We start from the raw sequence: 25939 nt of genomic DNA, 5'->3' as shown, positions 1-25939 counted from the left end.
GACCTTGCTGTCATACCGAAGTCGTCCCTTCAAAATCCCGAGGTTTATCTGAGGTGCCGCGCGAAATGCTCAGCAAGATCATGTCAAGGCTTTAGACGAAATGCTTAGCCCACGAATGGCCTTCAGTTCACTGCTCTCTGTTTTTCAGAGGAGAGCAATAGCTCTACGGGATTCAGAGGACTGTGTAGCTTCTTCCCCTAGGCGTCGAGCTATGGTGCATAAGCTGTCAAGGAATCACACGGTTGCACTCCCTCAAAATAAGCCCATTAAGGAGGCCTCTGTTATCATCTGAACTGCACTGAATTCCAACCATGAGTGGGCATTGAATCACCGACCAAAGTATGTGCTATGTTGACGCAAGTACTGTTCACTAGATAGTTCACAATTCGTTCTGGTCAGTGTTCAGATTACATTCCTTCTCAAGTGAATCATATCCGACAACGATTTACATATCGGATGCAAAGTCATTATTCCAAATTTAGGATGCTCAAGAGTCCGCTTCCCATTCCGGGACAGAATTTACACGGAAATGTCCAACAACGACTCTAGAGACAGGGGTGATTTTAACATCACTCTACATAAACTACTTACACTACGACAGACTTCAATTGACAAAAGATCGTGTGCCTCGGATAGCCAAAGCTCCTGTTCCCCAGTGGTAGGGCGTGTGACTTCTATTCTCAGGATATTTCAATCGCGGGAAGGGGTTCATTTTTTTGGTTTTGGAAAGGTATTGTAGTAGGAATACCTCATCTCCAGGCCCAGCCAGGAACACCAGTACGGGACAGCATGTTATTGGAACAGTTGAAAGGTCGGGAGGTACAAGAATGAAGGGGCTAGTCAAGAGTCAGCATTAAGGTGAGCGATCAAAAGGCCCGGGGATTATCTTACGCTCACTTCCGTACTCCGTACTTTGGCTCACTTGCGGCAGGGGGCAACTCAGGGTGGAGTGACTAATTCGGGCTGTGTGCTGCGGGTGCCCATCGTTATCGAAGGCGGTAGCCTTCCCGCCAGCTACAGTAAGTAAATACATTCTTCCAAAAATTAGGCGACTGCCAGTACAGCTAGAAGAGGTTCCGGATAGTCTTTCTTCATCCTTCTTCTATACCTAGTTATGTATAATCCCACGGCAACTAGACTAGGAAATTAAATTTAATCATGTTCGAGAAACGTGCTTACCCTTCAGAACATATATCTGCCCTCACCCGAAAGCTCATGATGGAGCTCGATGAGAGCAACTAGATATCTTACGACGTAGCTAGCTGTCTCGTCAAATAGTGGAGTTAGGTCATATTGATCATCACGTACTGCAATCTGTTTGTGATAAAACATGCATTACTTTTTCGTTCCTAGCTCTCAATCCATGCTGCCTTCAGTAGACCGATCACCAGTCAAGATTAAGCGTTCTTCGGGTAAGGCCAGTTCCAGTTGCGAATGTACTCAGGATCAACACCATCGTTATAAGCGGCTTTCTTTCCTTGCAGCTGGAATTTGATGAACTTCTCCCGGACACTGGATCCAGTATTGCCCAAGGATTCGATCAAGTCAATCGCGTCGATGGCCAGACTGTATCGGTCGGTTCCATTGCGCAAAGCCAGCTCGAACGGAGTGTCAATGTTGCCCTTCTCTTTGTAGCCGCGTACGTGCAGGTTGTGCTGCCCCGGCCGCTTGTAGGTCAATCGGTGGATCAACCAGGGGTACGAATGGAAGTTGAAGAGGATGGGTTTATTGTCGGTGAAGATTGCCTTCCAATGTGGATCCGGCATGCCGTGGGGATGATGGATTTCGGATATCAAACGGAAGAGGTCCACGACGTTCACGAAGCGGACCTTGAGCGTGGGAAGATACTCGCGCAACAGAGCGGTGGCAGCCAAGGCTTCGTGTGTTGAGACGTCACCGCACGACGCCATGACAATATCTGGCTCCTCGTTCTGATCATTACTGGCCCAATCCCAGATTCCCAGGCCCTTGGTGGCATGCTCAATCGCATCTTCCATAGACAAGAACTGGATGTGCTCTTGCTTGTCGGCCACCACAACGTTGACGTAATTGACACTGCGCAGGCAGTGGTCCATGACAGAGAGGAGGGTGTTGCCGTCCGGAGGAGAGATAAATGCGAACTACCTCGGGAGATTTGTTGGCGACAACGTCAAGGAAGCCAGGGTCCTGGTGAGTGAACCCGTTGTGGTCCTGGCGCCAAACTGTGGCAGTAATGAGAATGTTGAGCGAAGAGACCTTGGCTCTCCATTCCACCTCGAGACACTTCTCAATCCACTTGCAGTGCTGATTGACCATGGAGTCAATGACGTGAACAAAAGGCTCGTAGCTGTTGATAAGACCGTGGCGTCCGGAAAGGATGTATCCCTCAAGCCAGCCTTCGCAGGTGTGCTCACTAAGTATCTCCATCACACGACCCTGAGGAGACAGATTGCCGCCATTGTTGTCCTCTTCAAAGTAGTCCGCCATCCAGACCTTCTTGCCTGCTTTGTAGACCTCCGCAAGCTTGTTGGACTCAGTCTCATCGGGGCCGAAGAGGCGAAAATTTGTCATGTTCTCGCTGACAACTTCGCGAAGGAATTTCGCCATGTTGGCCATCCCCCCCTTGACTGTCTTGCCGGGGACGATGTCCCGAAGCGCATACTTCTGGAAATCATTCAGATTCAAAGGCTTCCGCAAGACACCGCCATTGCCGACTGGATTGGCGGACATGCGCGCGTCGCCGGTGGGTGCAAGCTCTTTCAGCTCTGGAATCAACGTGCCATTTGCGTCGAAGAGCTCCTCTGGTTTGTATCCTTTCATCCAGGACTCTAAAATCTTGAGGTGATCTGGGTTGGTGAGGACGTCGGTGATGGGAATCTGGTGGGCTCGCCAAAAGCCTTCGAGCAGCTTCCCATCGATCTCTCTAGGCGCGGTCCACCCCTTCGGGGTCCGAAGAACGATCATCGGCCAGCGTGGACGGAAGGGCTTATTTGATGAGCGCGCTTGCTGCTGGACCGCCCTGATCTCCTTGACGCACTCCTCCAGGGTGACTGCCATGGCCTGGTGCATGCTCTGCAGATCGCTTCCTTCAACAAAGTATGGCTTCCAGCCGTAGCCATTAAACAGCGAAGTCAGTTCTTCGTGGCTTACGCGGGCCAGAATCGTCGGATTGTTGATCTTGTATCCGTTGAGATGGAGGACAGGCAGAACAGCGCCGTCGGTGACTGGGTTCAGGAACTTGGTGCTGTGCCAGCTTGTCGCAAGTGGGCCGGTCTCAGCTTCTCCATCGCCGACAATTGTCAGCGTGATGAGATTTGGGTGGTCAAATACAGTTCCGAAGGCGTGAGAGATAGAGTATCCAAGCTCACCACCCTCGTGGATGCTTCCAGGAGTCTAAGCGACCTTCATTAGCAGGTGTCGCGTCAGTGGAGAGATAGCACTTCGTTGTACCTCAGGGGTCGCATGGGACCCAATGCCTCCCGGAAAGCTAAACTGCTTGAAGAACTTCTGCATTCCCTCTGTGTCTTCGCTCTTGTCGGGATAAACCTCAGAGTAGGCGCCTTCCAGGTATGACTGCGAGAGAATGCCCGGAGCGCCATGGCCGGGGCCTGAGATGAAGAGAACGTCCAGGTCGTACTTTTTAATCAGCCGGTTCATATGTATCCAGGTAAATGACTGCCCGGCATCACTTCCCCAATGGCCCAGCAATCTCTGTTTTAAATGGGCACGAGCGAGTGGCTCCCTCAAGAGGGGATTATCACGGAGATACAGCATACCCAGGCAGAGATACAGACTCGCGCGGAAATAGTTGTTCATCTTGCGGACCTCTTCGGCGTCCAGAGCCCTCCCTTGGACGGTCGAGCGAGCTTCTCCGTAAGCGGAGATGCTCTTTGTGTTCTCGCCTTGGGCTGCGAGGGATGCCATGGCGAACGAGGGGGAATGTGCTCGATGGTGTTGAAGGGTGTTGATACGAGTCGCCCAGACGGCTGCAGAAACAGCCAGTACGCGAGGAGGAGAGGCGAAGTACCGTAGGTTAGGTGGTGGTTGATAGAGAGGTGGAATAAAAGCGTGCCTCCCCAAGTGACAATCCGCGACTAACTAAACCCAGTGCTTGCTAATTACTTCTAGGTAGGGGTTATAGCTTTTATATCCAACGCAGTGGATATGCAAACGAACAAGATTTATGGAGTGGCCTGATCATTGCATGGGAGGCGTGGGACGAATATAGTGGTGGGATCAATGACGTGTAGCGGTCGGCCTATGAATCATGACACCAAGAATAAGCAGCCATGGAGAATATCGACTAGGAATTATTTCCAAGAATACCATCAGGCCATTAATTCCGTTCCTTATTGGCATGATTTTGCTACGGAATTTCCGCCACGCTCCAAATCATCGTCTACCGCAATGAGGCTCGTGCTTTTCAAGTTTCCATCTCCCGCCCCCGGTGGCTGGAACTACAATCAAAAGAGTTCCTGGCCAAGTCATAGTTCTCGCGGCTTGATTATTGACCACACTCATCTCCGTAATGTCACTGGATCTGAGAACAATTCCACCGTCTCCACGTCCTTCTCCTGGGAACAGGCTCAGAAGTGGATCGACGCCATACTCTGATAAGACGCCCCGCGGGAACCCATCCAAGTGGAGAACCACCCAACCACAACATGACAGCCAGACCTTCAAGACTACCACGAATGTTCAATAATGCCACCACTCATGCTGAGCAAGAGGCTTAGCTCAGTACAGGGGGTTCGACTGGCTGGAGCCTCGTCCACCTGGGACATCAATATCCACTACCCACCAGACTGCCCTGGAGGCATAATTGCATCCTGCACCCCGCACCACAACGCAACCCCTGGAAACGACCCTGCTTCCACACCGCTAGCTCTACCAGCATTGACACATCCACATATTCACTTGGACAAAGCATTTGTCCACAGTGCCCGTGAATATGCACACCTTCTCCCGTCTACCGGCTCTTTCCAGGAGGCTTTATCTGTCACCACCGTGGCCAAGCAGCGGTTCACCCGGCCTGATCTGCTCAATAGAGGGGAGTGGCTGGTCGCCGAATCGGTCTCGTGGGGAGTGACGGCTATGCGAGCATTCGTGGAGGTCGATCATACGGTCAAGCTGATCTGCTTGGACGCAGCGATGGATCTCAAAAGCCAATGGAATGACGTCTGTGAAATCCAAATTGTGTGCTTCGCACAAGATCCCATTTTCTCTACCCAACACGGAGAGGAAAATAGGGACTTCCTTGAAACGGCGCTCGAACAATACCCGCAGATCGATGTGATCGGAACAACCCCGTATGTGGAATCAACTATCGAAGCGGCCAAAAGGAACATCGACTGGGCGATTGACCGTGCCCTGCAGCTTGATAAGCATCTTGATTTCCATCTCGACTACAATCTCGACTCGAGTAAGGAAGCCCTGTTATGGCACGTCTTGCACAGTCTGCGGCAACGAGGGTGGACGGGATCATCCACGGCTAAGCGCGTGATGCTCGGTCATTGTACTCGACTCACGCTCCTCGCTGACGAGAAGTGGAGGGAAGTCTCCCGCATCATCCATGACAACGATCTCCCCGTCAGTTTCGTGGGCTTGCCAACCAGTGACCTCTACATGGCCTCTCCTCCGCCTGATCCAAACGGGGCACCGGACAGACCCAGAGGCACCTTGCGGGTTCCCGAAATGATACGCAAGCATGATTTGGACGCGGTGATTGGTGTCAATAATGTTGGCAATGCCTTCACGCCCTGGGGCCCTCCGGATCCGCTGTTCCTCGCTTGTCTAGGAGTGGGAGTTTATCAAGCTGGAACGCAGGCTGATGCCGAGCTCTTATACGAGTGTGTGTCTACCCGTGCCCGCGCTGCAATTGGGCTGTCCCCCTCTCATTCGAATATTGCCGTCAAGGAAGGCGAGCGTCCGGATTTTCTTGTATTCCATAATCGAGATGTTACTGGATGCGGTATTGCGGCCCGTCCGCGCAGCAGCGTCGCAGAAATCGTATGGGATCCCCCCGCACAATTAAATCGAGACGTGCTGTTCAACGGACGACTGAAACGTTCCGGTCTTCCCACCTTGCGCAATGACTTCAGCTATGTCTTCTCGACCGAGTAGGTGGTTAGCGAGATAATCGAGGTCAGCGGCGTGCCGGTGTGAAACAGGTCCTCGAGCAGTGTCTTCCTCCAGCAATATAACTGTGATATATACACACCGAACTTCCATGATAGCCTCGCGTGACGACAATTAAGCATATTGCATATTGAACATGGCAAGTAAGCGTAGTCAGGGTTATTTATAGAATGGATCACGTGATTATATGACATCGCGGAACGGGGGGATTCGCCCTGGCTTGGCTGGGCTTGGCTGGGCTGGGCCGGGCGGGAGCGTTGATGATCCACTCACGAGAGATGGAGTAGGCGACTCCTGCGCAGCTTCGGATCCAAGCAGAGTTGGGTCTTCTTGGGCAGAGGCTCCGGGCATCAATAGGTCGATAGGTCGATAGGATTCCCTCCAATCGGTGACCCCCACCAGCACCCCCTCCCTCTCGGGTGGTGCCTGGACCCTCCAGAAACGTGGAAGACATTATGTCATGGCCGTCCCCGTTGAGTTCCATAACCTTGCAAGAACCGAGGGAAAAGACCCAGGGGAAAGCGGCCGGTGAAACCCCGACGTCGCCCGAGTCAGGCGAAAACCCCAGCCCTGCTTCCCAGCAACCAGATCCTCGGGCGCAGGTAAAAGAGCCTGTAGATAGACTGTGGCTGAAGTCCTTGGCACTTGGGTATCAGCGGAGCTGGTCCCCTGTCGTCGGGTAGCAGGGTATGATGAAGGGGGAGATTAATGGGTGGGCTGGAGGTAGTTGTGGCTATGGCCCGCAGGTCATGTTGGGGCCGGTGCGGTGCTGGCGTTGGACATCCCGCTTTCCATCGATCGCAGCTTTCTTTACCCTTCATCCTTCCCCCATCGACAACTAGTCCATTTCCTTTGGTTGATGATTCATTTTGAGTCGCATTTGAATTATTCCTGCCCCTTTCAAGAGACCCTGAACCACCAGCGCTCGTGGGGCCCGATCCCTGGCGGTCCCAGTGGCCTCCCTACCGGCTCGTCAGCAGCTTCGCTCCCCGCTCGCCCATCACCTCCATCCCCATCTTGAGCGTGCCAACGAGCAGTCCTAGCTGCCAACATGTCGTCCGCCCCGAGGCGCACTGCGTCGACCTCATCAAGACCCTCACGACCCGCAGCTCAATCCGATCTTCCCCATCGTACACGAAGCGTGGCGGTCCGATCGTCCACCTCCTCCCAGCCCCCTGCGCAGAGTCACCACTCCCATTCGAGAACCCCCTCCCAGGACCATCGTCCACCCTCCAACTATGCTGCGCTCGACAGTGTAGCCCGCCGGGACTTTGAGGCCTCCAATGTCGCGCGGATGCCGTCTCGTCGTGAGCCTTCCTCTGAGCGCTCGCAGGAGCGCCCGTCCACTGCCCGGACCGAATCCACCCGGCGACACCAAAGAAATCCCTCAGTTCAGCGGGACGGTGTGGATATGGCAAGCACAGCGACGTCCACGGATGCTTCGCAACATGCGACCGCCTCGCAGGGGCCCCCGACCGCCAATTCCCAGCCCAGGCGGCGAACTACAATCACTACGCCAACGGGTCAATGGGCCCTGGGGAAGACCATCGGTGCGGGGAGCATGGGCAAAGTGAAATTAGCGAAGAACATGGAAACCGGAGAACAGGTCATTATCTCTATCTCTACCCCACATCGTCGACTCCATCGCAACATCGATGGTATTATCGGGTGCCCTCCAGCTTGCTGACTGCTATCTTAACAGGTCGCCGTCAAGATCGTCCCGCGCCTTTCCACGGAGGAACATCGCAACAGCCGCGACACGGAGAGAGCTGATCGTTCTAAGGAAATTCGAACCGCCCGAGAGGCAGCCATTGTGAGCCTGGTGAGCCACCCGTATATCTGCGGCATGCGCGACGTGGTGCGGACCACGTATCACTGGTACATGCTTTTCGAATATGTGAACGGCGGTCAAATGCTGGACTACATTATCTCCCACGGCAAATTGAAGGAGAAGCAGGCGCGCAAGTTCGCTCGTCAAATCGCCAGTGCGCTGGATTATTGCCACCGCAATAGTATTGTCCATCGCGATTTGAAGATCGAGAACATCCTCATCAGCAAGACCGGTGATATCAAAATAATTGATTTTGGCCTCAGTAATCTTTTTTCGCCCAGGAGCCTCCTTAAGACATTCTGTGGAAGTCTCTACTTTGCCGCCCCGGAGTTGCTCCAAGCAAGGCAGTACACGGGGCCGGAAGTTGATGTCTGGAGTTTTGGCATCGTTCTGTATGTTCTGGTCTGCGGAAAGGTGCCATTTGATGATCAGAGCATGCCTCAGCTGCATGCGAAGATCAAGAAGGGTGTCGTGGAATATCCACCTGGCCTCACGACGGGTAAGTAGCGGTGGAAATGGTCTTGTCTCTTTTGTCCGAGGTCATTTGGCTAATTGTAGATTTGCAACAGAATGTCGGCACATCATCTCTCGCATGCTTGTCACAGACCCCAAGCAGCGTGCCAGCCTTGCTGAGATCATGAACCATCCCTGGATGAACAAGGGCTCGAACTATCCTCCGGAGAATTTCCTCCCTCACCGTGAACCTTTGCGACTTCCATTGGATCAGGAAGTAATTGAGAAGATGACAGGCTTCGATTTTGGCCCCCCAGACTACATCACTGCCCAGTTGACCAAGACGCTTGAGTCGGACGAGTACCAACACGCAGTACGGCTCAACTTCAAAGAACAGCATACACCCAACCAGGCAGAGAAGAAGCGCGGTGTGTTTGACTTCTACAAGCGGCGCAACTCTGCCGCCAGCCGGGACACCCTGTCCGCGCCTTCTGCGGAGGCTGTTCAGTTGGGTAATGACCCTTTGAACGCTTATAGTCCCCTGGTATCTGTCTACCATCTTGTCAAAGAGAAACTTGATCGGGAACGTGGTGAGGTCCGGCCTGGTGCCATTGGCCTTCTTCAGACCCCTGGTGATGTACAAGTTCCCGAGCTAGCACCTCCGGAAGCTGCTCACACAAACCAGTACTCGCTGCCGGGCGAGAAAGATACCGGCCGTCGTTCTCGTCCGCGTGCCAGAACCCACGGTGAGGACGAAGCGACGGAGACACTGAAGAGTCATCACACTTCGTCCCCATCTGCACATGCAGTGCCGATTACAGTACAACCCGACACTCCGGTCAAGAAGGAAAGCGCCGCTGCTGGTCTCTTGAGACGCTTCAGCACTCGGCGGACTAAAGAACGCAGCCGCGATCTCGAGCGAGAGCGCATCAGCACCCCGAACACCCCCACCCTCAATGTTCAGCCGCCTGCCGATTCAGCCTCGCCGTTGCATCGTGGCTTTAGTGTGCGGCGCACCCGACGGGCCGAGCCGTCTCCTGGCCCTATCCCTTCTGGTGGTAGCCAGCCTCAACACCAAGATCTTCTGGCCGCCCCAAGCTCTGGTGAGCAGTCTTCACAGTCAAACAAGTTCCTGGGCCGTTCTACCAGTGTCAACTCTGCCGATTATCGGCCCCGACGAGCCGCCCGGAGGCCAGATGCCGATACGTTGGATGTCGAGCGCCAGCCTCCTTCAACGAGCGGCTCGGATCAGGTTAGCTCCGATAACCAACGAGATCAACTTGGTGTAAAGACCGGCGGACGCACACATACCGCACGAACCATGTCGCTTGGCCATGCCCGTCGGGAAAGCATTCAGGCCCGTCGTGCCCGACGGGAGGCTATCCTAGAGGCCAATGTGCCAGAGGAGACCGATGCGGATATCTCTGGCGCAGGAACCGCATTGGAAAGCGCCAATGAAGGAGAGGATTTGTCCAAGCCTGTTTATCTCAAGGGTCTTTTCAGTGTCTCGACTACCAGTAGCAAGCCCTTGCCCTTCATTCGGGCCGATATCATTCGTGTTCTGAGACAGTTGGCTGTCGAATACGTCGAAATCAAGGGCGGGTTCAGCTGCCGGCATGCCCCAAGCATCGACCTCGAGAAGGTGATTGATGTCAGCCCACCCAGCCCGGACCGCCAGGGCCAAGTTTCCCACCGCCGCCGCATCAGTTTTGGCGGGCTACTCGGGCACGACGACAGCCGGGATGACAGCCGCACAGCACACCCCAAGTTGCCGCGCCGAACCCAAGGGCAAGCAGATCGCAGTTTCACCACCAACTCTGAAGGGTCTGATGAGTTCGTTGCGCGCGAGCAGCCCACCACCAGTGGTGCGGTTGGTGAGCGAGTGGTTGGTGAAACCACCACCCGTGTTCAGAGCGACACTGGCGAGAACCTGGTTTTGCGATTTGAGATCTTCATCGTGAAGGTCCCTCTGTTCTCGCTCCATGGTATCCAGTTCAAGAAGGTCGCAGGCGGTATGTGGCAGTACCGCGAGATGGCAAAAAAGATTCTCGATGCTTTGAGCCTGTGATCGATTCAGCCGTCTTCTCCAATCCCTGATATGCAACACACCTCGCGAAAGCACAGGGAAGAAAGCATAAGGCATCTCACCTCATTTGGAAAGCACAGCTCTTGTGTATTTCTGTTTCCTTCCATGATCTGCCACTTCCCAGGTACATTCATCAACGACGTATCCGCACAAGCATTTATCTTTCTATCATATTTCATTTTGGTCAAAAGCCCATGCGTCATCCATGTCTTCCCCATTATGCTCCATCCGGTTTTTTCCCATTAGCCCCATCGTTCCGGTCTGCATTTCCCTCGTTCCCATCAGTCTCGTCTATTCAGTATGCATCGTGGGCCTAGACAAGCCTCCCTTTGTTCAGTCTTCATGGTGTACATAAGAGTTGAGTGAAGATGCCTTATGGATGCTAGTTACCTTTTCCCCAGCCTTTTCTGCTCATGTCTACTTGCGTCCTTGCGGTTTGAACCTTTTTTTCCTTTTTCGTTTCGCGGGACGGGGAAATGGCTCTGTACATTTTTCGTGTGGTTCATCTGATCATGAGCCTTCTTTGGTCTATGCTAAAAATGCGATGCTTTCATGCGGGTGTAAATTTTCTCGGTGTTTCGCATGTAGGGTGTTAAGACCGTAAATTGTATTTAAGACGGCAATAATGCAAGGTTTGTGACTAGTTGGGACATCTGCCCCCGAGTGTCTGCTCGAGTACATTTTGATAAGGTGAGGGGAACGAGGGGCTGCCCTTCCTGCGACTCGTCTATAGCTGAAAAATGTGTCGACACGGGCTGCTTTGTGCCGGGGGATGGGCGCCGGATTCAGCAATGCCCGCCCCCGATGGGCGGTCAACCCGCCGAAAGTTGCAGGCTCGGGCCCCCTTTATCGCGTGGTGCTTTCGGGCACCGGTCCGGCGGCGGTAGGGTTCTGGCCAGTTGACTGCCTAGGTTGGATATATCCACCAACCAACCCAACATAGGGTGTATAAGGAAACTAATAGATGTGAGCTAAAAGTGAGGGTCACTAAATGCAGTTGTAATATACTTTTAATCTTTAATTTGCATTATTATGTGTTTACGCGGAAAGCGAAGATTATATATAAGACTACGAGAAATCCGCCGGCCGGGCACCTAATCAGACGGAGCCCCTTCTAGGGCCGAAATATATATGACGGTCACACCCGGGCGCCTAGGTAGGCATGCGCCCGGCCTAACCGCTCCTCTTCTCCACACTGACCCGGACTCTCATGGAGAGTACCTATTTCCTAAGGTACCTTATTATAGAAGCTTCTGAATGGCGATATATTTCTCTATATACATATCTTAATGCATGTTATCTAGAACCTAGAGCCGACAATCTATTGATCAGTCAGCTGAGCTCTTATTGGCACACTGGGACCTGGGGAGGCGGTCGGAAGGGGAGGGAGCATAATGCCAAGACCTTCTAACAAAGAAAGTCCAGCCAACTGACCTGAACGATAGCAGGTCGCCACAACAGTGTATACTGATGAAAGCTATATAAATCATGTGTATGCAACCAGATTAAATCCTCCTCCTAATTATTTTCTCGACAGCCCAGTGCTTTGACTGGTGCCTGCTGAGGCCTGCCTTTACAACCCATTCACTCTAGCCGTTTAAAAGCGCCTGCCCGCCCTAGCCGGAAGCGCCGCGCTTCTGCCTTCTTCCACATCTCCTTTTTTAACCAATCAGTAGCTTCTAACCAGAAGTAATCCAACTCGATGCCCGGGTCCGTCTTGTGATAATTCACCAACTTTCCTAAGCTGGTTCCTAGATACTGGAAACTACATCAGAATACACCTCTAATATCTTTCAAGCCTTTTTTATCATTTTTTCCCTCGCGAGGTGAAGAGATATCTCTAGGTTAAGGTTCTATATCTGGCTAGCTAGGCAACCAATCATGCTTACTAAGTATTGCTTCCAACTCTGGGCTGGGCGTTTCTTTGTCACTTCACGTCCACGTCCGCGCTATTGTCGCGCTGCCTCCCCTCTTCCACTTTTTTTCGTGATAAAACCCGCCCCGATATGTCCCCTCGTCTTCTCCGATCCCTCCCACATTTCCCAATCAAGAAATCTCGAGGTTATTCCCACCAGCCGCCATCCTAGTCTCCTACCAGCACCTATTTCCGTTAGACGACTTTCCACCTCTTCCCTCGGGGTCTGGCCTCCTGGCTTTCCAAATCCCAGCCTCCTAACGTTGCTTTTTCTCTACTCTGTCTGCACCTTATTCTATCCTGCTAGACGGGGTATTTGTAGGCCTCGCGTGGCCTATTGGACCCGTCTATGCGCGTCTAATGTGCCTTCGAGGGTCACCCCACCGCCGCTACTCCTGTTGACGGGAACCCCCGACATGGCAGCCCGAGGGGTCGTTAAGCCCACGGCCCCGACGCCCGGGTACCCTCCCCCCAGAACTTTATCGACCTGACCCTCGACGATGCCGAAATTGACGAACCGCGGGTAAGTGACTCAGCTAAGTTCCTTCCGTTTCAACCTGCGATTCGCCCCAGCGCCATTTCGACGGGCTAGCGCTCTCCTGGTTGCTCCCTTCCCTCTGCACTCCCGAGGAGGTTCGGTGGCTTGCTGCCTATCTACCGCAACGCCTTGTGTCGTTTATTTGGCGACTCTTTTTTGTGTTTCGTTCGCGCGTTTCCTACCTTTCTGCACATGTCCTGAGCTACTATGATTCGTGTCACCCAAGGTGCATAGGGCTCTGCATTTTGGCTTATGCACCAGTGGAACTCACAGCTAACTCGACTTTGTTTCCTCAGGCCACCGAGACTGTGGCACAATCTAACGGGCTCTCGCCTCGAGGGGTGAAGGCGGAGCCCGTCACCTTTGTATCAACCTTAGCTCATCGTGCACCAGCTGAAACATCAAGCCCCCAAAAGCAAAAACGCGATGATGCCCTTGAGAGATTCGGCTTTGCTCTTTCCAATCGCTCTGTTTCCTCTTCGGGATACCGAAATCCGCCCGATACTAGCGCAGGAACTCAGCGCGGCTATCGTTCCGCATCCACGACTATCCCACGCAAGCGCAAGAGCCAGAGCGCTGAGAGCGATGGTATAGTTGAGAAAACTGATGATTCTTCCTCTGGCAATGAGAAAGTCACTTCTGGTGCAAGCAAGGTCTCTACGTCGATAGAAGAGCTCGTGCCGAGGACCTCTACCGCTGTGGATTCCGTGAGCGTGGTCGTTCCCGCTCCTTCCTCTTACCAGAGGAAGCACATGAAGGCGGATTATATCGGGCTTTGCGAACGGCACTTCCCGACTGAGGACGGTGAGAAAGAGAAAGCGCAACAGCGTGCATATCCCACGGCCGCTGTCAATAAGAAGGTGGTTCCGTTCACTATTATGAATGCTGCGCCTCAGCCTAAGGAGGGCTCTCTTCCACGTTCTTCGCACCCAGACTCATTATGTGAAACCCCGGCTACCAAGCCTCAGTCTCGGCCCCATGTGACGAAGTTCCTACGCAAGAAGCTCAAGAAAAAGCTCAAGCGGGTCCGAGGCGGGCCTAAAACGTCGTTCGACATCGACGATGAAAAATTGGCCGTCCTGTCGGCCAACTTTTACTTCGTGAGCGATTATCGACTTGGTCCTGGAGTGGCCCCCGTCCCAGAGGAGTTCCACGCCGGCTGCGACTGTGCAGGGTTCTGTCATCCCAAGCGCTGCAGCTGCCTCATCGAGGAAATGGATTCTGATAACCTGATCGTCGCTTATGATCGCTTGCCTAGCGGTCAAGTCGTTCTGCGGAAGGACTTCCTGAATCGTAAGGCGATGATCTCCGAGTGCAGTTTCCGGTGTCGGTGCAGCAATACGGGGGATTGCTGGAATCATGTGGTCCAGCGCGGACGTCAAATTCACCTTGAGGTCTTTCATACTGGCGCGCGTGGATTTGGCCTTCGCTCGCCTGAGCCTATCCTTGCCGGTCAATTCATCGATTGCTACCTCGGTGAAGTGATTACGAAGAAGGACGCCGACGCTCGCGAAACCCTCCATGAAAATGGCCAATCCTACCTTTTCAGCCTAGACTGGCTGATCGACGATGACCACCCCTACGAGGACAGTTACGTGGTGGATGGCCAGAAATTCGGCTCGGCAACACGCTTTATTAACCACTCATGCAACCCGAATTGCAAGATCATCCCTGTTTCGACCACTCGTCTATCTGATCAACGCCTTTACTACCTTGCTTTCTTCGCCATTCGCGATATTCCCGCCGAGACGGAGCTCACTTTCGACTACCACCCGAATTGGGACGGATCAAAGAATGTCGATCCAAATGCCGTCAAGTGTCTCTGTGGGGAAGAGAACTGTCGCGGCCAGCTATGGCCCAACACTCGCAAGAAAGGGGGCAGCGATTGGTAAAATGGCCGGCCTCATTGCTGGGCCTCTCGACTGTGTTCTTCCCCGAGCCTTCAAGCCCTCGTCTCATTCTATCATCAACGTACCGGGTTGATTGTGCTTTCGTTCTCTCTATCCTTGGCGCCTTTAGCCTTTGGATTGCTAAACGCATACCTTAGCGACAGGAGCCATTCCTAGCGGATTTCTTTTTTTTACATGACCTCCAGCCCTTCTGACGCACCTCGCAATGGAGCGTTTATGCATATCCCTCACTTCTTAAACGGGCTTGACAAACGCCCCAAAGCTGGGCCCCATCTTTCAGGTGATTTACAATACCTCCCATGTCGCAATTGCATGTACGAATTAGACGCGGATCCCAGAGAAAAAAAAAATTAAAGGGAAAAAAAAATGCACAAAGACGTCTGTGTTCTCGACGTAGAAACAAGGCCCCGTATCGCCTGCAATTCAGTAGACCTGTACATCAAGTAAGATATCTGCTGTCCGGATGCGCCAGTCCCATCACTCCGGAGCCCTATACAATCTTGCCCGATCGAGTAATTGAAAAATAAAAAGGCATGGCAAAAGAATAAGAAGGGAAAAACCCCCACACATAACTCCCAACACCCGCCGCATGCTTAAAAATGGTTCACGAAGGGGACTAGGCCCGCCCTTCCATCACCTCGAAGATCCCCCCCATTACAAACCGCGGTTGCTGCACAGCGGCCGCTCGGAAAATGGAGTTGCGGTGCAGATCCATTCTTCTGTGCTGGTTCATGTCGACCGGTCGCGGCTCCATGAGATCGAGGCCCTGGCGCTCGATAGAATTCTCGTCGCAGCGCGAGCGTTCCTCGCTCAGTGCCATGTCCACGGCCGAGGGGCGCCGTCGCACGACCATTAGGGAGGAGCGGCCGCGGAGGACTGCGCAGGGGAGAACGCTCACGCCTTGCGGATGCGACGGGTGGGCGGTTGATAAACTGTCATTTTCCTGTTCGTGGGCGTGTTCTTGGACGGGCCTCGATCCGGAGTCCTCGGGCTCGGCCCTGGGGTGGGTCGTGGGGTGGGGGTGGAAGGAGAGGTTGAACAGATGGTGCGGAGACACTTGCGTCGGCTGGTGACGTCGGCGGAGGGTGGAGGTGGGCGACGACGGCGGCGACGTGGTCCGCGAGCTAGGCGGGCTGGATGTGTCGCTGGCGGGGTGTCGAGTCCGCTGCGAGGTATTGAGAGGAGGAAATGGTGACGGGAATTGACGCATTGTGTATAGTCGTCAATGCCTGTGAGTTGATTCCTAGGGCGTGGGAATGTGGGTCTTTAGAAGTAGCAGGGGGAGGAAAGCCTGTCCATCGCCGTTGGAACTGGATGGGTGGTGAAGCAGAGAACAGAAAGTCGAGAGGCCAACGGAGCAGGGAGAGGGCATTATGAAGCGAGCTCGACTGCAAGGACGCTGCAGGGAGGGTTTGAGACACAAGCGGATATCGCATGCAGTGCTCCCCCAGTTCGCCGCATGCGGTAATTGCGTGGCGCCCACAAACGCCATTGTTCGTTCCTGGCATCCGCAAGCATCGCATCCAAGGCGCAGGGAGCAGGATGACAAGAGATAATTACAATTACTTCGGTCTGTCGGTATGCGACCGAGTCCAATACTTCGGCCCCTGTTATCTCGCGTCCACCGAAGAGCGACGTTGCTGGTCTATAGGACTTCAAGGACTGATGACTCGTTCCGGCCGTCCCGCCAATAGTTACTCAGCTAGTGGTCCCACTTAATAGCCTCGGGGCAGGTTGCGAAAACGTTTCTATCAGCGATAGTTCGACTGGTCCATGTATATACGCCATATTCTATTAACTCGAACAGTGTAGGTGTAAGCGATTTCCCTTTCCCCAAAAAAAGAAAAAGAAAGGAAAAAGGAAGGGCGAATAATGAATCCATCGCAAAATTGGCAAGAATCCCACGCCGTTGCTATGCGAAAATGCTACAAGGTCAAGGAGGGTAGTGTACAGCAAAATGGAACCACACGACATATAAGAGGGGAAGCAAAGGGCAAGGACACAAATTGGAAACAGGGCAGGGAATCGGAAGATCTCTCGAGATGTCAAATCATTCGAGGATACAAAAATGAAATGTCCAGAGGAATGCTGAAAGGGAACAGAAAGAAAGAAAATGCGTGGCAAGAGTCGGGTCGGCTCTTTAGACTTGGAACTCGTGAGTCTTCACTCCTCTTCAATCGTAGATCCATACTCATGAATTTTTCGTCTTCGTGTGGAGACATACATCAACACATCGTCTTTCCTCGTCGTAGGAAAAGGAAAATCTACTGCTCAGAAGATCGGTCGCCTGGTCGCCGCTGCGTGAAACTGCGCCGGATACTCTCGCCCCAGACGGAGTTGTCCAGTGAGTGCATGACATCCTGCACGCTAATCGCGCTATTCTGACGAGAGTGGAGAGTACCCGCGGGTGACGCTTCGGGGCGCTCGCTGGACTCAAATGATACGCGCTCGCCATACATGTGGCGGGGAGTACGGGATGGACTGATACTCGACCATTCCGTGGGGGTGCTGGCGCCGGAGGCCCGGCCGGTAAGGTTGGTGTCCAGACGAGGGAGGTTGCCCCGGTGTCCAGTCGGGCTAGACTCGGCCCGACGGTGGGAAGTCGATGTCGGCGAGAGCATGGGCGCAAATGGCGAATCGGGATCTGGAAGGGTCTGTGGTGTCATCGTGCCCATCGCCTGCTCCTCAGGCGTATCCTCGGCCGGATCGTCGACGTAGATCTCGGGCACCGTGAACTGCGGGACGGCGGTCATGCGACTGGATTTCTTGCGGTCGCAGGCCCGACGGAACTCGCGAGACCAGTAGAGGGTATCGAAGAAGCCAATGACCGTGTTACGGCGCACAGCTTCCTGAACGCGCTGGAGTCGGGAACGACGACGGAGGAACTCTTCGAGTCGCAAGCTTTTACTGTCGCTGATGATATTATAATGGGCGAGGATCATCAGACACTGATGGAAGGAGATGCCCCGTTCAGGGTCCGCTGAGACAAGAACTTCTTCATAGAAGGTGTTGAGGCGCTGGCGCCGCTGTCGAATGATATTGACCGGGATGCGGTCGATGATGCGGGACAGTTTCTTGATATCGACACCCGTCGCAATTACTTTCTCGCCATTTGGCCGCAAGGACTGGACAGATTCTCGAGCGCGGAGAGGTATCGCGTTATGCATCGAGTGCAACGAGTGCACAGAGTCGCGCGGGGTTTCTCGACACTGGTCTAAGATAGCCCCAACGGTGAACTCGCTGTCGTAGATCCGCATCGCGAAGACACCGGAAAGTTCCTACATTCGGGCGTTAGATGGTTCACCAGGAAGTAACAAAGCTTGCAAGGGAAAGACAAAAGTCTACAAAGTCCACTTACACCAAGAAGCCGGGGGAACTGCTCTTTAGAGATGAAGCCCGATCCATCCGGGTCGTAGGTCGCCCACGCCTGCTTGAAGCGGCGAATCTCTTCACGACTAACCGCATACAGTCCACTGCTGCGTTGATAGACGTACGAGAAACTTTCAAAGATGAGTGAAACAAACAGCGAAACAAAAATGTACATGCTGATGATGTTCCACATGATGAAGAGAGTCCGAGCCCAGGCGGCCCCGCCGCAGTCATCATCAAGGAAGTTGGAATCGTATGTGCAGAGTGGAGGCACCATCGTCGCGAAATCTTCCATAATCTGATTCCAGCCTTCACCGCAACTAGCCCGAAACAGAAGGATCAAGGATTTGGGCACGTCGCGGAAATTGATGTTATGGTTCTCGTTGCCACCGAACTTGGTTAGACCAAAAGCTTGGTTCATTGCGATGCCAAACACCAAAAACAAAACAAACCAAGTAGCCAGGAGATTGGCAATTACCGGCAGACTAGCCGCGGCAGTCTTGAAGAGCTGGTCGAGCTGGTTGTTCCGTGGGATGAGCAGCAAGGCGATCGAGACGAGGAATAGCTTGTTCAACTCGAGCACAACCTGGGTTGGATATGAGAGGTCCAGGATGACTGTAATGAACGCACCAGGGACGGCAAGAAGCGAATAAAGATCCCAAGAACTTCGGGTAAACCGATGCCATCCAAGACCGATCAATCGGATCAGTACATTGGCTATATAGACATACATGAAAATGAAGAACAAGATGGTGCGAGTCATCGCCCACCAGCCAGGCTCGGGATAGTACTCGAGTACCAGAAGGAGAAGATGCACCACAAGAATGCAGGTCACGAATCGCGCCCATCGGCCATGTTTTTTGACGGCGATTCGATAGCACCATAAGCGCCATCTGTTGCTCGTCTCGTTGAAGGAGCGCTTGGACGGCGAGATCTGTCGGAGGAGCTTCCGCAGTTCCAGCCACGATCGCTGTTCGGCAGTCAAGAAGGCAACACCGGTCTGTTCCGTGTAGTTGCGCATGAAGACCGAGACAAACAGCGTCAAGACGAACACTGCTCCAAGCAAGTTGAAGACAACGAAGAAGAGACCGTTCTCCGGAGCACTTCCGTCCTGCGGCTGTAGGCCCTTCCCGGTAATCTGCATCGCGCTGTCCTGCACGTCGATCCAACCTTCCTGGGAAACAATCTGGAAGAGGATGAAGAGGGAATTGCCGAAGTCGTCAAAGTCATAGTACGGGTTGGTTGCGACCCGTGGCGCGAGCACATTCCAATTGTAAGGCGAGCTAGCGTACTCGCCGACACAATCAGTCAGATTTCCCACGAAATTACCATCACTGCATGTAACCATCTGTCCGTTGAACAAGTTGACGGCGTAGATGGCAAATGGAATCAGAAAACTCATCGAGACAGCCGCTGCAGACACAACCTTCCATCCTCCAACAATAATAACCGAGTGGAAGGTGTCCTTGGCGCTGTCGGAGACGTTCAGCAAACGCAGAGCTCTCAGCGCTTTGAAGGCACCAATCGCTCGGGAAACGTTCCAGTCTTTTCTCAGAGAGCCGCCAACATTGATCCAGAGTGTCAACAACACGATACCGTCAATGAAGCCCCAGGAACTGCGGAAGAACGCGTTGGGTGTCCAAAAGAAGCCATCAGCAACTACTTTGATGGCCGCCTCCACGGTGAAGATAATAGCGAAACTCAGGTCGGTATACACAAACCAGTTGCGATTGGTGCGAAAGTACTGTCGTTGGTACAATGGTGTTGTGATACAGGCAAGGAGCACCATGGCCACAATAGCGGCATAGATGAATGCCGAGAACGCATACCATAGTGGTTTATACGGGTCCACACCTTCAACTCGCTGGTGTCCTCGTCCAGGACCCACAATCTTTTGGCACAATTTCCGGATAGGGTTATGCGGCGAGAAGATAAACAACGACTTGTTGTAGTTGGGGTGCTTGACTAGATACTCCCGCTGTGCACGCTTTCTGGCCTCGGCCGCAGACACAACTTCCCTGGCCATAGTCCGTGGGTCTAGTTCCTGGTAAGCTCGTGAAAACTGCAGCTTAGAATAGAACGGGTTTGGTTCACGACCCAAAATGAAGGAGGTAACCTTGGTCCATAGTCGAGAAAGCATGCCTGGCTGGACGGCTTCTTGTGTCGCCCCCTCTGGCACGGTTGTATTTTCCCGGTGTTGGTTTTCGATTTCCGCCTCTTCCTCTTCCTCCTCATCAAGGAATTCTCGGACGACAGCGTCCTTAAGAAGCATCTCCAGCGCGGCAGGGCCGTGGTCTAGAGGGTCTTTGTAGCGGTCCGAATCTCTGCCGAGGCGAAGAATTTTCGACAGAGCAAGATTCCCTTGCGCATTCCCACCAACATGCTTCTGCTCCAAGAACGCCCGTACTTGCTGCAATCGCTTCTCATCTTCTGACACATCAAAGCTCTCCTGAATGACAGCAATAAACATGTTCAGAATAATGAAGTTGGCGACGATGAACCATAGAATAATAAATGCAGCGGAGATCCAGGCAGTGTTGAAGTCCACCGTATAAGTGGTGGTAGTGTACAGAATGTCGGTCCAATTCTCACTCGAGAGAATTTGATACATTCCCAAGAAGGAATTGTAGATATCAGCAAACGTAGTACTGATGGTGTTGCCACTCGAGTCTTGGGGGGGAATCTGGCTTCGGAACAGCTGGGTTGCGAAAATCGAAGCAAGGAATGTCATCAAGAAAAGAAAGAAGATAAGGTTGAGCAGACCAACAACGTTGCGGAAAACGACCATGATGAGCTTCCTGGTCACGGAAAATGCCAGTACAAATCGGTAGACCCGGAGAATTTGAAACAGCGTGAGAACAGTGTAGGCACGGCCTGAGTTATGTATCGGGGGTATCTGGATGATGCAGGTGACCACCACGAGAAAGAGGTCAAACCAGTTGCGGCGTTTCCGATGGAAGACGCGCCAGTCCGACGCAAATCGTAGAATAATCTCGACCAGAAATACAATCGTGACAACTGTCTCTGTGTTATCAATGAACTGGGCTCGCTCATCTGACATGGAGGCACTTCTCAAAGCTTGAACAACCAGGTCAAAGAAGATAAGGCACACCCAGAGCCACTCAGTCTTGTCATAGATGCGTTTCAGGGAGCTCATTTTTCGATTTAAGGTTTCATCACTGTCAACCGCATCGATTTGTTGGATGGCAAAAGCACTTCGCTTGCTTTCTTCTCGGATAACCTGGAACGAGTGGGTGATAACCGCAACAAGTAAGTTGACCAACCATAAACTCAGAATGACCAAAGCACAAGCGAAGAACAGCGCCGCCGATAGGTAGTCACTGTCGGTGGTATAGTAAAGCAAGTCGGTGAAAGTATTGGAACTCATGATGACAAAAACCAACTCTAAAGACTGCACGATATTGTCAAAGCTCTGGGTTCCATTATAGGGGTTCGAGCCTTCCATGCATAAAGAGCCCTGCGGGCAGAGGTAGCCTTTCGCTTTTGATGAAGTGGAAGGGTTGCCAAACTTATCAAGCCAAGGCATCTTGGCTCCAGTCGTATTATCAAGATACCCTCCACAGAACTGATCGTTCGAGGTATAGTTATTTTGACCCTCCGGGTCGACCCAGACACAAGTCCGTCGGAGACTGGACTTGAAACTTTGGATTCCCACGATGGCGAAAAGAAGCCAGAAAAATCCAATGAGAAATGCAACATGGACCAGCAGAGGAGCGGCTCGCTTCAAACTTCGAAGAATTACCTAAAAAGGTGATCAGTCAATAATCTATAGGAAAAGAAAACGTTCTCCCGAGGTGGGTGGTGACATACAGAAGTGCCGTTCGTGAGAGCAAGGAGACGCAAGATTCGAAGGCAACTGAGCATGCGGAAAATATACAGCTGGTGGGTTTTCTCCACCCCTTGTAGAGAGAGAAAGAAAGAAACCCAGAATGCCACAACGGCCACAAAGTCTAGTCGGTTGAATGAATGTCGAAGAAAAGCCCGATGGGCAAGTCTAACGCGGCGCTTGTGAAGAGGATCGTCGTAGTTTTCAGCGAATTGATCCAGTCCATTCATCCCGGTGAACGTCCGAAGAATAGAACTCTGCGGTTCCTGCGGGAGAAATGAGACCTTTTTGGTCGTCAGTTGTCGATGAGGCGTGATCAGGTTCCTGCCCTTCTCTGCCATCCCTTTTCGAATACCCAGAGACCGATTGAGAGTACTATACTCTGCTGGGTTGAATATGAAGCCGGACACCAGAATTTTGGCAATTATTTCGAGGGTATAAATGACGAAAATGACGAAGAAGACATACTCTAGCGGGCTGCTACCCCATCGAGCACTCATGGGTTGATTGAAAACGGACTGGGAGGATTCCACGATGAGCAAGACAGTCTGGATAATGATGATGCCCAGAATGAAAGGCTCCATGAATGAATGAACGAGAATATCACAGAGCCAAAGTCGAACAGGATGATTCGGACCCAGCATACCAAGCGACCTGCCTCGGAATGGGTTGTTTCGATACCTCCACAATTTTGAAGATGCCCGTTTCTCTCGTGCAGCCATTTGAGGAGAAGGATCGTGCGCATAGTCGGGCATCGCAGGGAGCACTGGGGGCCCTTCCAACCGCGAGTTCTTGTGAGACTCCTCTCTCTCGATTGACTGTAGGCCAAGCTCCGGCTCGTTACTTAGGTTGACCACACGTTGCGACATGGATTTCACCATAGAGCTGGCTCGTTGCAGGGCTCCACCAGAAGCCGAGGGGGACAGGGATCGAGACCGGCCACTACTAGCATTACTCCGCGCCAATCCGTTCTCAACATGAGGCAGGTCATCGCCCAACCGCGCCCCATGCCCGAAGTGTACAGAGTGAGCACCCGTGTCACTACTCTGTCGATTTTCTTCCCCGGGGGCACCACTAATGGGCTGGAGGTATCGAGGATCCGTCAATCGTGCGGTGTCATCTTCATCTTCGACATGTGGAGGAACGTAGCGATCGGAGTCGTGATAATGGTAGGCGTCCAGCGGCACATTATCGAGATCGGATGCAGCATCGTTGAAGTCATGCATCGACGAGGGGCCTGCTATCGCTGCTGTCGGGTGCGGGTCGTCGAAACTGATACCGAATGACATCGCTTGCGCCAAGGCTTCAGGAGAGATCTCATTAGGATCAGGCTCAGCATAACGAGCTGGCCGGAATGGATTCCTGATCGCGCCGACCAAATCAACTGGAGATTCCTCTGCCACGCTCTGGTAATGCGTCCGCGACCCTCCCCTGATCAATGACCGTCGAGAAAAGAGGCTGCTCCCGGCGCTGTGGGCGCGACCTCTGCTGCGCTCCTCAGCCGCGGGGCCATCGAATCGAGAGAGATCTTGGAGGGGGATATGATTAGAGGTAGGGCTGTCATGGTCGCCAGGCGTCTGGCTATTCGGCGCCATCGTCAGGCAGGGCTAGGGTTTATCGGATCGCAGACATCGCAGGCCGTGCTATTCACAGTCGCTGGCTCGTTCGAAATCACCAGTACCGCGATAGGTCGTGCAGATGGATGAGCGGTCGGGGTCTCTCCGTTAGTCAGGACTTCGGGTGTAACAATGATCGTGGAACTGTAGAAGAGGAATACGCGAGGACCTAGTAGTGCGAGGGGATCATCTCGCAAGCTAAGAGTCGCGCAGCGCAATGGGGCCGAGTTTGCAGCTGAAAGATGTTTAGCCTAAGAAAGCCCCCGTCGCCGGTCGCAAAACGACGGGAACCGCGGGCGGGCGAGGCGTTCGGCGGGTGTCATTGGCCGGCTGGGTCAACCGCTACAATGTCTTGAGCAGGCCTGAAAATTGTCTTACCTTTGTCTTTTTGTCTTTGGTTCCTCTGGACGGCTGCGGGACCGCTAGTTTCTGTGGCTGAGGAGGAATGCACAGCCTGGCTTTTCTTATTCATACTGTATAGTCCGTAGTTGCTGCTATCGTGTTTCCTTTGCCCCTTCTATCAAAACCCTAGGTGGCTCAGCCGTTCCTGGCCTGATCCGAGTCCGTCCACCCGGAAATTACACTCTCCTCTGGACGCCAGACAGGCTACGCTAACTTAAATATTCTACTCGCTGACGAAGCCATGGCAAAACAGTGGTGCCTGGTGGGGTCCGCAGTTACCAAAAATAGTCCAAAGGCCAGTGTACTCGGTACCACATCAAGTATGGTATGTATTTCAAAACTTCAACTCCTGATAGGCTTAATCAATCCGTTTCCATTTGACCCGACTGGTCTTTCTTAACATGTTGCCGAACGCCGTCCAGGAACGCTTCCACAGCGTCGCCCCCACCAAGAGGCACCCCGCCACGCCGCATAAATCCGCCATTAGCTACGGGAATCTGCAGGGCTTCGCTAATACTGGGAAGCCCGCCGTCTCGGAGGGCCACGGTGAGACTAGCCAAACTTTGCATGAATTGGGGGGATCGGAGCACACGGCGAAGAATATCTTTCTTTTGGGAGAGGTCAAGAGAGAGAAGAGCCGCCTGGGCGAGTTCGGGATCGGTCTCAGCTTCTGCTGCCTCAGCATTGCCCTGGGCTAGCAGAAGTAGTGCGGATGGGAGGAAGCTCAGAAGGTGATCAACGGTAGTATCGTCGGCGGTCTCAATGAAGGGCAAAGAAGTTGGGGGCGTAAGCAAGTCTTGGAGGGTCGTAGATGGTCGTTCGGGGTCCTGGGATTGGCCTTGGCTTTGCTGGCCACCGCCCAGGGACCGCAAAAAGTCTTGAACTACCGATGATGGGTCACCTGAAGAAGCACTGGAAGGTGTAAAAGATTTATCAGACTAGTGCTTCGTGGACACCCTCAGTTGAGGTAGACAGAGATATGTACCTACGCTCGTCCACCATCGGCACCGCCTTCTCGCGATTCCTGTCCCTCCTCGCGGACATCACCTCCTGTCGCATCCGGACCAGCTCCACCACTGCTTCCGCCGTGGTTGTGGGTCGGGTCATGGTCTGCTCCTTCCACGTCTTCCATGGTCTCGTCGTCGTCGCCGCCAGAGGGTCGTCGGGGAAGGTTGGCGATCTCGTGCTCCACATCCACATCCTCGCCCTGCAGCAGGACATTCACAATCTCACCCAGCTTTAGGTCCCGAGGGCTGAACCAGCTCGGGTCACCACTCTCGTGTTGGGACCGAGACTGCAACCAGAAGAGATACCGCTGGGAGCTGGAGGAGAACTTCAACACAAATACTCGCCCATTCGTAGCATCCTTTCCGGCAGGTTTGTAAGGGGTAAAACTTCCATCTGAGGGGATCATGACCAGATCAAGTTCGGGCTCATCGAGGGAGGCGCTGCGAGGGCGCCAGCAGAAGTGCATCAGCTCATCTTCCGAGTAGAGATAGATGTAGCCTGGAGTCGGCTTGGGCTTCACGTTGGCGGGGGAGGAGGAGCTCTGGACCGGGAGAGCTCAGGTTAGTATCCCAATGTGTTTATTTGATGGACATGGACATGGTATGGGGATATAGGAAGAAGTAATCGAGCTGTTGGGGTCCGCCACTTGACATACATCGAAGTCGCAGATACCTGCTTTGAAGGTGATGATGGGAGCTATCGACATGGTGAAATGGAGGTATGGTGCAGGAACCAGCAATATATTGACTGATTTGGTTGGATTGGCCCACACCAGGCGGATGAAAACAAAGGTAGTTGGAAAAAGGGAGAAGGGAACTGTGGAGGGAAGCTTGCGGATACGTCAGTT

The 25939-nt window shown here is 53.2% G+C and overlaps 7 protein-coding genes across 7 annotated transcripts; 3 read left to right on the top strand and 4 right to left on the bottom strand.

Annotated features, from left to right (window-relative positions):
* Positions 1–1397: 1397 nt before the first annotated feature.
* Positions 1398–3903, bottom strand: N7482_005580 (phosphoketolase family protein; the record flags this gene model as incomplete). Its single annotated transcript, XM_056687705.1, has 3 exons — positions 1398–2120; positions 2203–3372; positions 3430–3903. 3 exons carry the CDS (start codon positions 3901–3903, stop codon positions 1398–1400), a joined length of 2367 nt encoding a protein of 788 aa, XP_056543260.1.
* A 780-nt stretch (positions 3904–4683) lies between these two features.
* On the top strand, positions 4684–6102 carry N7482_005579 (putative zinc metallopeptidase; the record flags this gene model as incomplete). Its single annotated transcript, XM_056687704.1, has 1 exon — positions 4684–6102. One exon carries the CDS (start codon positions 4684–4686, stop codon positions 6100–6102), a length of 1419 nt encoding a protein of 472 aa, XP_056543259.1.
* A 1066-nt stretch (positions 6103–7168) lies between these two features.
* kin1 (putative serine/threonine protein kinase Kin1) lies at positions 7169–10469 on the top strand (the record flags this gene model as incomplete). Its single annotated transcript, XM_056687703.1, has 3 exons — positions 7169–7723; positions 7820–8447; positions 8518–10469. 3 exons carry the CDS (start codon positions 7169–7171, stop codon positions 10467–10469), a joined length of 3135 nt encoding a protein of 1044 aa, XP_056543258.1.
* Positions 10470–12902: 2433 nt separating this feature from the next.
* On the top strand, positions 12903–14832 carry clrD (uncharacterized protein; the record flags this gene model as incomplete). Its single annotated transcript, XM_056687702.1, has 2 exons — positions 12903–12925; positions 13167–14832. The coding sequence occupies 2 exons, from the start codon at positions 12903–12905 to the stop codon at positions 14830–14832; spliced, it is 1689 nt and encodes a 562-aa protein (XP_056543257.1).
* Positions 14833–15466: 634 nt separating this feature from the next.
* N7482_005576 (uncharacterized protein) lies at positions 15467–16060 on the bottom strand (the record flags this gene model as incomplete). The annotated part of the gene is made up of 1 exon (XM_056687701.1): positions 15467–16060. One exon carries the CDS (start codon positions 16058–16060, stop codon positions 15467–15469), a length of 594 nt encoding a protein of 197 aa, XP_056543256.1.
* Positions 16061–17114: 1054 nt separating this feature from the next.
* cch1 (calcium channel protein CCH1) lies at positions 17115–23661 on the bottom strand (the record flags this gene model as incomplete). Its single annotated transcript, XM_056687700.1, has 3 exons — positions 17115–18128; positions 18209–21982; positions 22051–23661. 3 exons carry the CDS (start codon positions 23659–23661, stop codon positions 17115–17117), a joined length of 6399 nt encoding a protein of 2132 aa, XP_056543255.1.
* A 785-nt stretch (positions 23662–24446) lies between these two features.
* Positions 24447–25798, bottom strand: N7482_005574 (uncharacterized protein; the record flags this gene model as incomplete). The annotated part of the gene is made up of 3 exons (XM_056687699.1): positions 24447–24996; positions 25074–25633; positions 25748–25798. 3 exons carry the CDS (start codon positions 25796–25798, stop codon positions 24447–24449), a joined length of 1161 nt encoding a protein of 386 aa, XP_056543254.1.
* Positions 25799–25939: the final 141 nt, after the last annotated feature.

The sequence above is a fragment of the Penicillium canariense genome (assembly GCF_028826845.1).
Source record: "Penicillium canariense strain IBT 26290 chromosome Unknown utg000003l_segment0_segment0, whole genome shotgun sequence".
In the NCBI taxonomy this organism is placed as follows: Eukaryota; Fungi; Ascomycota; class Eurotiomycetes; order Eurotiales; family Aspergillaceae; genus Penicillium; species Penicillium canariense.
The sequence above is the reverse complement of the archived record's forward strand: the minus strand, read 5'-3'. Positions and strand labels throughout refer to the sequence as shown.